Here is a 13,285-nt window from a genome sequence, read left to right on the forward strand (position 1 = left end):
TGATCTTGGTGGTAGGGCTGTGTACTGAGGGTAAAAACAAAGGCGAAGTGAGCCAAGAATTCTACCATGGGAAATCTTCATACTTGTCACTTTCTGCAGTAAGACATTACAACCCTCACTCTACAGAGTATTTAGAGGGTTTTAGGGGTTTTTTTCCCCTCCTTATATCCACTAAAATCTTCCCACAGTTGTCCAAATGGCTTGAATCACATCTCGTAACATTTCAAAAAGTCACACATGATACATAAAATAAATAAATAAATAAATAAACAAAAAAAAACCTTGCGGGTTTTTTTCATTATTAAATTACCAAACTACTTTAAGAACCAAATATTTGATAGAAGTGTAGGTGGATACAGACCATCATGTTTTTATCTTTAGATGTTTTGCTATTAAGCTATTAATATTGCTGAAGTCTAATTTTAGCCTGAAACTTTGTGGATAAAGTGAGACCTGTGCGTATATGATGCTTTTTTTAGTACACATATTTCTAGGAATAGTGCTTTGAAAACCACAAAAAATAAGGGTTTGTATATGTACTTTGCTTAGAAAGCAAAGCCAAGACTCCATTCATGTGTATTATAATCAGGATTCTGACAAAAATCAACATGAATTCACTTCAAAATTGTACATAGATTTGCATGGACAATTCAGAATCAGTTCTAGTAAATGACTGAATCATCATTCACTTCCATAAATGTTTCTTCAATTCTAAGATTTCTACTGCAGAAGAAAATCTGACACATTTTTTAAAACTCCAATATATGCAGAAAAATTACGCTTTTTCTCCAAACACCCTCACCACTGTGAAATTGAGTTATGCAAATGATCTGAGTCCTTACTAACGGAGCATTGATAGCAGTATGTAAATTACAAATGAAACTACAGGAAGGAATTGATCCTACTCTACAGATGGAGAACTGAGTCACAGTGTGAACGAAGAAAAATTTTTGAGATACTTCTAAGAAATATAAATGCCTGATTCCTCTTCATAAACTCTACAACTCGGGTTTTTTTTTTCCTGAAAAGATCACATAAGATGGACATTTTTGCAAACCCAGCTTAAAGGTAACTCACACATCTAGTTTAGTTTTACTGTGGAATTGGCAGCCCATGGCTTTGACCGGTGCACTGTTCACTGTGTTAAAAATTAGCCTGGCTCAGAGTTGGTAGTGAATGGAGTTACATTCTGTTGCCATCCAGTCACCAGTGGTGCTCCCCAGGGCTGACAGCACCTTCAGTCCAGTCCTGGTTAATACCTATAAATAATTTGGACAAGGGAGTCGAGCCACACTTGAATTAGGTGGGATCATCCATCTGCTGGAGGGCAGGAAGGCTCTGCAAAGGTAACTGGACAGGCTGGATCAATGGGCCAATTGTGTGAGGTTCAACAAGAAAAGTGCAGGGTTCTGTGTCTGAGTGACAACCCCTGCAGAAACCCTACACGCTGGGTGCAGAGTGGCTGGAAAACTGCCCATCAGAAAAGATACAGGGGATGCTCATCATGAGTAAGTGTGTGGCCACGTGCCTCAGAAGGCTTGTCTCAAAACCAGAGTGTCTGGAAGGACAAGGGCAGAAACTGCCCTCCTGCACTTGGCACAGGTGAGCCCTGTGTCCAGTTTTGGGCCCCCCACTCAGGAGGTGTTGGAGTGCAGAGAGAAGAGCAATGGAGATGGTGAAGGCTCTAGACAATATGTTGTCTATGGAGCGGCTGAAGGAACTGGGGTTATTTAGCCTGGAAAAAAGGAAGCTCAGAGGGAACAATATTCTCTAGAACTACCTAAAGAAGAGATTGTAGTAGGTGGGGGTCAGCCTCTTCTTCCAAGTAACATGGGATAGTACAAGACAACAGAACCACAACGTGTGCCAGGTAAAGGTTCAGGCTGGACATCATGTAGATTTCTTTTCACCAAAAAGGTACTTAGAAACACACATTTTATACCATGTACATAGAAACAGACTGCCCAGGGGTCATCATGCCTGGAAATGTTCAAGAAATGACTGGATAAGGCACTATAGTATAACTGACATGGTGGTGTTAGATCAAAGACTTAATTAATCTGGAGGTCTCTTCCAACCTTAATGATGCTATCCTATGATTCTATTCTATACTATTGTATTTCATGATTTACCACAGAGACTGTGCTGCAGTCCGGAGACTAGCCAAGCTCTCACATTTTTTGCAACATCAGAATTGTAGCATGAATTGCTCTGAATAGGATAAAAATAAGAAGTGAGAACTTTTCATTTATTTGTTAATATTATTTAACAAAAGAGAAAGTGAGTAAATAAAGAAGTGGGAAGATTTCCACAGGGACTTGAAACTGCTAGGCAACAAATTGTATGAATATAGTAGGTTACAGGAAAAGACCCTTAATAACTTTCCTGCCACTTTCCCACCCTTCATTTAATCTGAGAACACTACTTATGTGTCTCATTCACTTGTTATTTATAAAAACTTCTGAAGAAAGAACAAAGACAAAGAAAATGAATGGTCTTCTAGAATTTTTCATATCCTATTTCAGGTAATGAAGTAGCTGAAAATAGCCTAAAAATGATTTACACACTTTTATGTACCATTGTAGATACATGCTGGATAAATTTTTTGCATACGAAATCATGGTACTTGAAAAATCTCTCTGTTACAAACCAGATCATTTTCCTGCAACTTTTCCTTACCCCTGGGCATTTTTTTTAATATTTCATAAAATGAATATTGTGGAATAAAAAAAATAAAAAAACCCATAAAAATCCATCTTTACACAGTAAATTCTTAAATCTCACTTCTCTTCTGACAATTTTCTCTTCTTTCTTACAAAAACTCCTTTTTTAAATTTAATGCTACTTATGTGTTAAAAGAAGTGTTAGTTTCAAGTGAGGAACTCAACTTTCAAAATTGTCTTGAAGTGGATATCCTCCTAAAAACAGAATGCAAAATCCTCAGCTTGTGTGTGGAACTCGGCTAACCAGGTGCCAAACTTTCTCCAACACCCAACACAAAAATGAATGGTGAAGTGCCTTCAGCTGCTCAGAGTTACTGCCGGTGATTTTCATGCCCAGCCTGCTGAGCTTTATGTACAATTGCAGCAGAAGTATGCAAAACTAAAGCATTCATTTGCATTTAGAACCAAAGCGTGCCTTTTCATAAGCCTTTGCCTTGGCATTTTACTGCCTGATGTGTACACAGACATGTCATCTGAGCATATCAATAATCAGAAGCTGAAAAGGATAGGCATGCATTCTGAGGCGGAGCTGTTTCTCAATACCTCAGCTGATTCTAGGGCATGAAAAGGAGAAAGGTAATTGCACTCAGAGGAGTACAGAACATCATGTGCTGGACAGTAAAATTTTTAGGCAGATTCCAGGCTACAAACTGAATTTCTTCCCTGATTTCTTACTAACAAGCACACATTATCATGCAGGGATAACCTAACCTAGTGGTCTGGCAGGAAAGGCTCAGTCATTGAAACCCACTTAACCTGCACATGCAGTTATTAATGGTCTTTAATTCAATTAATTGTGCAGAAGAGAGTGCGATTGCCTGATAGGCACTGTGCTTCAGTTTCTCACTTCTATCCTAGACAATGTTCTCTACAGGGTTGGCAAGGAAGGTCTTTCAGCACTGGGCAAAGCACAAGTATCCTTGGAGTCAAAATGAAAAGCTAAGGACATCCTGAGGTTTGGGAGGTGGCCCTCAGCATGGGGAATCACCTTTGGGTATGTCAGAGTGTGTCGGGCTGAAGGGCAATCAATTTTCCCCACAGCAGACCAGTGCTGTGCTTTGCATTGGGAGCTGGAAAGGTATTGACAACACGTCAGTTTTTGTCTACTGCCAAGCAGTGCTGGCACAGCATCAGTGCTGTCTCTCCAGCATTTCCCACACAGATGCTCAAGATCTTGAGAGGAGACACAGCCAGGACTGTGGACCCAAACTGACCAAAGAGATACTGCATGCCATAGGGTGTCTGCTCAGACATAAAACCTAAGAGAAAGGCAGGAGGATGGAGCAGGGGAGTGGGCATTTGTTTTTTACAACCTTCACCTTCTGAAGCAACTGCCACCTGGACTGAAGTCCTGCTTCCCAGGAAGTGGCCAGGCATCTCAATAAGGACTAAGATCTTCTGGCTTTTCTCTTTGCATGGCATGCATGTGACCTTCAGTTTTGCTTTCCTAAACTGCTCTTATCTTGAACCACAGGGTTTTCTCCATCTTATTTTCTCACACTGTCCTGCTGAAGAGGGGGTGATAGACTGGCTTGGTGGGCACCTGGCACTAGCCAAGGACTACCTACCACGCAGAGGAAAATAAGTCAAAAATAGTGGGAAAATTAAAGAAAAGGCCTAGGGCTGCAGAGAAAGAAGTCTGAATTCTTGTGTCAAAATATAGCAGTATGTAGGTATAAAAATTATTAAGAAATTAGACAATCAGGTCAACAATTTGTATCCTTTTCATGTAGTCCAACAGCTATTTCATAAAGCATTTCTCTAAACAAATATTCAGTAGTGAATAGTCCAGTCCAGCTCCCTAGCTAGAATGTTTATGGAAATAACAAATGTCAATTATTTGGCCCACTGTATAGCACAGAAATCAGGATACTCCAGGAACAAATATCATGACTACCAAACCATACTAAAAAACATGGAAATGAACTCTTTATTAGATCACTGAAGACCCAGACTGATTCAATGTTGCTTATTGTGGCATTGGTAAAGGTACTCCCTCTAGGATAGGCACATTTCTCCCAAATTCTTGCCCAAAATCTTTAAATGAGCAAACTGAAGGAGCCACATTCAACTTGGCTGTTGAACAAAAAAGACTACTAACTTCTCATCACTTATATTTCGAACATGCTAAGCAGAAGTACATTTTGCAAGAAGCCTTTGATGGTTTTTTTTTTCCTTGAAAAAAGATGATTCACATTACACATATTATGATCATTCAGGGGTGATCATACTTCATTTATTGTGACATCTATGGATGATTACCAGCTCTCAACAGGTGTTAAGGGCATCAAAGAATTAGCCCATTGTTTTGCAAAACCTAGCAGTCTTAACTTCTTTCAAAGGAGAAATATAACCGAATCTTTCTATTGCTTGAAGAAGAAATTGATACACCAGAGAAGTGAAAAAAAAAAACAAAACCAAAACTCAACACCACAAGACAAAAAAGCCCCCCCCACCAATAGGTAAAGTTCACAAAGATTAAAGAATACATAGGGAAGAAAAATCAGTTAGGGAATAATATTGAGCACAAACATAGGTCCTTGTTTGGAAACATAGTTACATGTATTCCAAAATGTAAGTCATTCTTACATTTTAGGGATGATAAATTTTTGAGGAATCCATTCATTTTCGGTAGCTGAGTAAGCAGCTGCAGTGGGAGCTGCAGGTTGAGCTGCAGGTTGAGCCCCATGAGCCCCAGGCCATGAAATACCACCCTTTGCATAACAAAGGTCAGAGGGACCTTGCCAAGCATTCACACATTAGGAGTAGGAAATTATATGAGAGATTCTTCAAAGATGTTGTATTTCTTTTACTGTTCAAAAAACTTTATTTTTTTTTGAAAAATACTTCAGCATATTTTTACTTTTTTAAATAAAAATGGTTAGTCCAAAAATGTTTTCCAGCAGAGTAAGAAAATTTAGTTTCAATAACTTCATATCAACATGATTTTTCAATGTCATAATGTTTTCTAACTGCAGTTAGAAAAGTTATGAAGAAAAAAATACTTATTTAAAATTTTCAGGATTTTTTAAATACTATTTTTTAATAATACATGATCTTGTAAACCTACTACTTTTACTGTTACATAATTTTAAATTAATAATGTATGCTTTCTGAATAGTACAATCACAGCCAAAGAAATTTAGATAATTGTTTTTGAACTTAATTTCAGGATCCATTTTTTTTAATTTGGAGCTTCCGTTTTTGTTGCAAGATATATTTTCACATTTTCTACTATTTAACACAAAGACAAAAGTTTAGATTCCCATTCAAATGCAATGTTTTAAAACATCCTCCTCACAAAAATACAGGTCTTGTGAAAGAAAATGCAGAATATTTTTCAGCATGAGTCATTAAAAACCTCAAAATCACACAGTAAAGTCAGAATGAAATACACCAATGGAAACATTTAGAGCAGACAAGGTTCTTAGAAACAAATGTTCATACCCTAAGTACCTGCTCCCATCTTGAAGAGTTCCAAACAGAACCAGTGGGTAAGATCAGACTCACCTTCTGAATAGTTATGATTCCCTCCTGGGTGTCTTTGTCAACAGAAATTTTGAATACTCCCAAACCATCCCCATCCACAATCTTATACTCCATTTCCGCATTAGGTCCAACATCTGCATCTGCAGCTTTTATTCTGGCCACCACAGAAGCCACTGGCAAAGACTCTGGGACATTATATTGATATGATCCTGCAAAATTTAAAGATTTAATGAATTCAGAGTCTCCTGGGACTAAAAGAAAAGAAAAAAAAAAAAAAAAAAAAAAAGAGAGAGAAATCTAGCTAATCTAGCTTTCTTAAATCTACCTTCATTTAAATCATGTGCCTGAACATTTATCTCAGGCTACAAGAATATATTTTTCAGTTTTGAAATAAAATTGCCCTTTTGGCTAGGTTTTCTTTGTGATAGACTCTAAGTACAACAGGCATAACTACTTCTTATGACAAGAGAAGTATAAGGCAAAGATGCAAAAATGAAGTTTAAATGAAAATCATTATGTGATTCCCTGATAATACAGACAGTTTTACTTTGTTTTCCAGAAAAGAGGAATGAAAAGCAAGTAAAATAATGCCAATATAAAAACTTATTATTCTATAGCTGTATATCTTTATTAGGCTGCTCACAATCTGAATATCATTAGAAACTAATATATATTAATTTCTTTAACACTAATTTCATGATCTTGAGAAATCTAGCTTTTTTTATTCAAGCACAAAATTATATATATGCTGTCAAAAGCATATCAGAATGTATTCTGTAGCAAATAACACCCTCACCTTCAAAAACAACTTCAGTTATTCTATTATTATTTCAAGCAGTTGGTGGCTTGAAATAACAGGAAATCTATTATGTACAGATCTATTTTTTCCATCACTGGAGGTGAGGCTGGAGACAACATGAATATATCCTTCACTTTATATATATTACTTTAATGCTATGTTACCACTTTTTTAATTAAGAAAAAAGCACCCCAGACAGAATGCTATGAATGAACTGAGCTCTTTCGGTTTGAGCATACAGCTGTGTGCTCCTTTCTTTAGGTTAGGATGAGAACCACCTTGGTCACAGAAATCAAATGGAGGGAAGGTGACTTCCCAGGTCTCTTGTGATTAACTCTCACTTTGTGTGACAATGCCCAAAGAATACGAAGGATTAAGGGTAAAATAAGAGCATTCTGAAATCCAACTGGCAAGACCTAAATATCTATTAGAATATATATTTTTGTCTATTTATTCATTCAGAGGAAGCAAAATTCATTAATAAATGTCCCTGCTGCTGCACACCATTTCAACTGATCTGGTGATACACGTTAGCACACGGCCAGAGTCTGATAAACCAGGTGTTAATGTATCAATCTCTGAGGGTCCAGCCCTTGCAGATTGGCTTAAAATAATCTTAGTGAGACTGTTCCTCAGAGGTGTTTTGTAAAGCAAAAGGTTTAATAAATGAAAAATATCAAAATAACAAACGTTACAGAAAATAAATGAAAAGCTGCGCACAGGTGTCCGAGAAAACTTCTGACACCCTGCTAGAAACACTCCAAAAAGCCCTTTACTTCCTTTGGGTTCTTTACTAAATACTGAATGTTTTAGGAGGGACAATTTGGCTTTTGGCCCAATTAAATTAACAACAGGCTTTGAGTTTGGCTCTTGGAGCCAAATCCAGACTCCTGTGCTGGATCTGAGCCAACTACAATGAGAAAAACACAGAACTTTCTAGTTAAACTTCCTAAAATGTCTAAAGGTAAACTGAAACTCTTTCCCTATTTGGAAACACCTGCTAGGGGTGTGGGGTGCGTTACTACAATCTGGTATGCATGAGGCAAACAAAAACAATGCCTACATAATAGTAATAGTAATGATGATAATAATAATCATTATCATCATCATCATCATCTTGCATTCCGTGTTTAACAAAATACTTAACATGGAAAATAAGCAATTTTTATTTAGAAATATCACAATGTGTACAGAAAATAGTGGTGTTTAGTAATCATATTACAAGTCAGGTAGTAAGTAAAAAAAAGTTCCTTACTGCGTGGGAAGCGGGGTGGGTTGTCATTAACATCGGTCAGGGTGACAGTTACCGATGTAGTCCCTGACAATCCCCCATTCTGCCCAACCATGTCCTTAGCTTGGATAACTAAGAGATACTGGTCCTTGGCTTCTCTGTCCATGTTGGGAAGGGCAGTCTTGATAACACCTGCAGAAAGACAAGGTGTCAAGGCTGGCGCAAGGAAAAACATGCTACTGTGAAAGCTGAGGTTGCCTGTAAAAGGTAACAGTGGATCAGTGATTGCAGCAAGAGTGGTATGAATTAATTCTTATATAACTTATATAACAGGTTTTGACTAGGAGTTGCACTGACATAACGTAGGCTTATTTAAATAGTCACCAAACCTACCAATTTTTATTTAGTACTAGATTCACTGGGTAATGCTGTGCATGATTGTGCTTTCCAAGTATCTCCTCCCTGAACTACTCTTCCAAATGTCTTGGGTAACACTCCCTTCCTTGGAGGGTGTAATCTTCTGTGTTTGATTTCCCACTCTTTTAGAGTTAGGAAGAACAGAGTATTCTGATTTCATTTTTAAAATTCTAAGGTCAAGATTCATTTCACTAACTTTTGAATACCCTTTCAAGTCATTAACTGTTACCAATACTGATAATGTGCCACACCTTGCAGATACAAAAAATTATCTTATTTTGCCATATATTGGGTTGACCACTATCCACTTCTGAATCATTGACATAATTAAGAGATTTTTTAATCTAATAATGAAATATTTAAATATCTGAAGTAGTTTTGTTATGTCCATTTGATGATCTGTATAATTAAATAATTAATTTGTAATTAATTGACATGAAATGAAAACTACAAGAAAATTCCATGTTTCATCTTTTCATCTATGCTGATATACATCAAAAAATAAATATGCCTTCACAAAATATGATGATTTTATGAATATTTCATGCTCAGTACACAGTACAGATGCTAACTCTGATTTCCAGAGAGGCAGCCATTTGCTCCTCCAGCACTTAGTGTCAGCAGTAAAAGAAACATAAACAAACTAAATAAAGAAGAGGCACATTGGGACACATATCTCTTCATCTGCTATTTGTTGAATGTTTGCTTAGAGTTTCATTCCTTTTTTTTCCCTTATGAATGTTGGACTTGCCATTAATCACCTCTGGGTGGAAACATTCATTTCACAGACTGCCTGGCACTATTTCAGGACATGTAAAAATATAACTATAAGACATGTAAAAATATAATTAATATACAATTTAACAGCATTATTGTTTCTACCTCGCTTTTCTTGGCATGCTTGTTTTTCTGTCGTAGTTAAATCACCAGGCAAAGTTACTCAACCACTTGGAAGGAAATTGTCATGCACACAGGAAATTTGAGTATAACATCCAAGTGATGAAAATGTATGCAAATATTTCAGTCTGAATTCTTCAAGATTTTTATTTAGCAAAATCTACCATATTATTGTTCAAGGGCTGCCTGCAGGCATTATCACAACATACATGGTACATGAATGCACATGGAGAGGGAGAAAGAGAAACAGAAAACCACTACAAATCATATTCACTGAAGGGAAAAGGACAGTGCTATATATCCCTGCAGAACATGGATCTGTTGCAAAATGAAGATAATTATACTACCTATTTCTGCAAATTTAGATGCTACTAGATAGAGTGTGACCTTTTGGTCACAACACTGGGACTCAGGTCTGATTCACACGACAGATTTTTTTTTTACTGTTAAAAGGGTAAATATTTTTCTTCTCTTTTGCTTCAGCTTGGTTATATCCAAAATTAAGATTATAACTCTTCTCCTTGTACATGTAAGTGAAGGTTCAAACACTAAACTTAAATGAGCAGAGCAAGAACTTACTTTCCTGCTTTATTAAATGATATAGCAGAATGGGCAATATTTACTAAACCAACAGAGGATTAAATGTTGCATTTTGTTGTGGCTTAAAAATATTCACAAAATTTCAAGAAAATTGTAAAAACAAAGTTTCACCAGTAATATGCTTTGAAAGTGGCAGCAAAATATTACATCTGATAGGCAGGAGAAGCACAGTGTTTTCTTCTTCAAATTAATAAAGAAGGGATTCATATCTCACAACAAAACTTCAGTTTGAAAAGTAGAATGGAGAGTAATTTGGCCTCAAACCCATTCTTATTGAACAAGCTATGAGACATTTAGATATTTCTGAAATCTGAAAAAAATGTTCAATTTATTTTGAAATTTTCACTGATAAGAGAGATGACAACAGGCAGCAGACCAAGCAGCTGGTAGATTGCAAAGATAATAAATTCTATTCCAGCAATTTCTATTTATTACATAGCTCAGACATGTGACTTTCATAATCTATGCTAAAGAAAAAGAGATTAAAAGATCAAAAAAACCCAAATGTATTCAATTAACCAAGAGGTCATATTAATAAGTTTCTAGCAATTTTTAATGCACATTTTCCTCTTTTTCTCAGCATTACTGCAAAGGGTTTGTATAAATTTACCTGTTTTGGGCTCCACAGAGAAGTAAGGCTGTCCTTGCAATATGCTGTAAACCACTCGAGCACTGTTGCCGTAAGTAGGATCATCTGCATCAGTGGCTGTCACTTGAACCACAGATGTACCTGTAAAATGTTTGAGAGACTGTTTCACGTGAAAGACAGAAAAACCTGAACTACACTTACTCATTATGCTGTTCCAATGCATATCTGAAGTGGCTTTTTCACAAGTGTTCATCATTTCCATGATGACTCTGTTTAGTGTGTCAGGTTCTATTTGTAAAGTAGTAGTATCAGCTATTACAGAATTCTATCTTCCCAAATAGTCACAGGCATTGACTCAGAGCAGTAAAAACCATCTCACTCATTAGCTCCTCCTCTCTATCTCTTCTTTTACTTGGTGGAGTATACGTCAACAAAATTTCTATTACAATGGTGAGGCCTGAAGTCTGTTTGGGTATGGAATACAGTAGTAGCAGTCTTCCTTTTAAGAGAAGTCAGCATGCTGAAATTGTAATGACTCATTAGAAATTCAAACATACATACATATACATGCTTTACAAATTTTGGGAAATGGGGACAAAATTATTGTTAGCCTATAAAATTATTTACTGCTTCATAAACAGATGGCTGAAGAGTTTCTTTCTCAGCTCAGAAAAGCTGGTGAAAGCTGTCTCTAAATTCCTTTAAAAAGCAGATATTCCCTTCAATATACAATACTATTTTCCTTCAATATATCAGTTGTGGTAATGTATTGCATAAAAATTCCTTGAGAAGGAAATGTCTCTATGTTGACAGGAATAAGAAAGCAAAATTTCTAACTGGCTGATAGGAAGGTTATATTTTGTGAGGACCTCATTCTGCATCCAGCTCCTATTCATTATGTTCTCCATGTCAGTTCCCATTTGTTTTGTTCTGTACAACAGCTTCCATGGTGTATGCTGAGAGCAGAATAAAATAACAGCCGGGAGTCAGGGCCTTGGCCATGGTCACCACCCTTTGATAGACAGAAAGGATTATTTTTTCCCACTGGCAGATTGTCTGGAACATTCAGACCTTCCATTGAACAGCCCAGGGACCCATTTGGAGGTGAGATTGCAAATTAATATTGTAGCAATTTGGCAGATGCCCCAGCAAAGGTCTTTAAGAGAAGATTGCTTCATAGACTTTATTTAGACACATGATAAGAAAAAAAGCATTTGTTAAACACAGTGTTCATTTTCTGAAAGAACATGTTTTTGACATGTGAAAATGAGACCAGCAAGTCTTGAAATCACTTTTTAAGAACAAACTGTAATAGCAAGTGTCCAGGGTAAACTAAATATAAATAATATTCTAGTCAGTTTTACTTATAATTTTCAAGAAATGGGAGAAAGTTCTGAAATTCCTTTCATCTAATATATAGTATATCTCCCAACCGTTTTCCTCATCTTTTCTATTCTCAGTTAAGTAGAACATCATAAATGGAGCCCTGGACTAGGCTGAAAGTTTGGAGGGAGGATTAAGTGCAGCCCTTCATAAAACGGAGCAAAGGATGGGTCCTGCTTGAAAGAATTCTGACCAGAAATGATCATTCTTAAGATAAATTTATTCAGGTTAAGGCCTAGCTGGACCACATTCTTGATCTCTGTTCCTGAAGTATCCATGACAAAGCAGTATGATTGCAATTCTATTTAAATGCAATTTTTCTCTCTTGTGGCCTATTTTTGGACAGGGAAAAGGTCCTTCCCAACCTGAAATTTCACATGCAACTATTAAGTAGATGGAAAGTTTAAAAAGAAAATTGGTAGCTAATCCATCAAGTCATTTATCAGTTATGGGACTTAAAATACATCCATTTTCTGTTCACCAGTAACTAAGAGCTTTGATTCAGTATGTCAAACTGATTTTACAGATTGCTCTATAATGTAATTTCATACAGGGACCTATTTTAAACTTGCCAAAGTCTATCCAGCTTTTGAGAACAAGGGTATCATAATGACTGTTTGACATCCTGTGTTCTTTGTGAAAGCCAGGCTTACCACATTTACAAAGTCACTAAGCCCTGCCAATGAAGCTTACAATGTCTGCAAATATTGGCAAAAGTGCTTATACACCTCACACACAGTTACATCTTTGACCCTTGCTCTTGCTGCTTCCAAGGGCTCCAGACCAATACAAGATCAAAGAAATTACAAGCTCTGCAACCTCAGCACAGACATTTTTAAAATGCTGCAAGTTTAGAAGTGCTTGTTTGTTGTAAAAATCTATTGATGTAGCAAACAAACCCTCTGCATTCCATGAAACGAATAAAGCCATTATCTGAATCTAATTGTCTCTCTCTTAAAGCCCATGAATCCTTCACAAAAGGGTAGGTTTTAAGTAGAAAATTCTAACATCAAATCCTTCTGCAACAATTCCATTTAAATGTAATCAGTAACTTTAAAACAATTATACTTTTCCAGTCCCTCCATGCTAATCAACATCTTCTAAACATCAGTGGGAGAAAGATCTGAAACCCATGCCATTGTCATTATTTCTTTACT

General features: G+C 36.5%; 1 protein-coding gene across 2 annotated transcripts in view; it reads right to left on the minus strand.

Moving 5' to 3' along the window:
* Window positions 1-13,285, minus strand: part of CDH7 (cadherin 7) — a 71,648-nt gene that overhangs the window by 22,661 nt on the left and 35,702 nt on the right. For both annotated transcript variants that reach the window (XM_066328532.1, XM_066328523.1), the window contains exons 3-5: window positions 10,767-10,886; window positions 8,267-8,434; window positions 6,234-6,421 (exon numbers count right to left, since the gene is read on the minus strand). In XM_066328532.1, the coding sequence (XP_066184629.1) occupies window positions 6,234-6,421; window positions 8,267-8,434; window positions 10,767-10,886 (476 nt within the window). The remainder of the gene's footprint in view (window positions 1-6,233; window positions 6,422-8,266; window positions 8,435-10,766; window positions 10,887-13,285) is intronic.

Source organism: Sylvia atricapilla, chromosome 1 (assembly GCF_009819655.1).
Source record: "Sylvia atricapilla isolate bSylAtr1 chromosome 1, bSylAtr1.pri, whole genome shotgun sequence".
In the NCBI taxonomy this organism is placed as follows: domain Eukaryota; kingdom Metazoa; phylum Chordata; class Aves; order Passeriformes; family Sylviidae; genus Sylvia; species Sylvia atricapilla.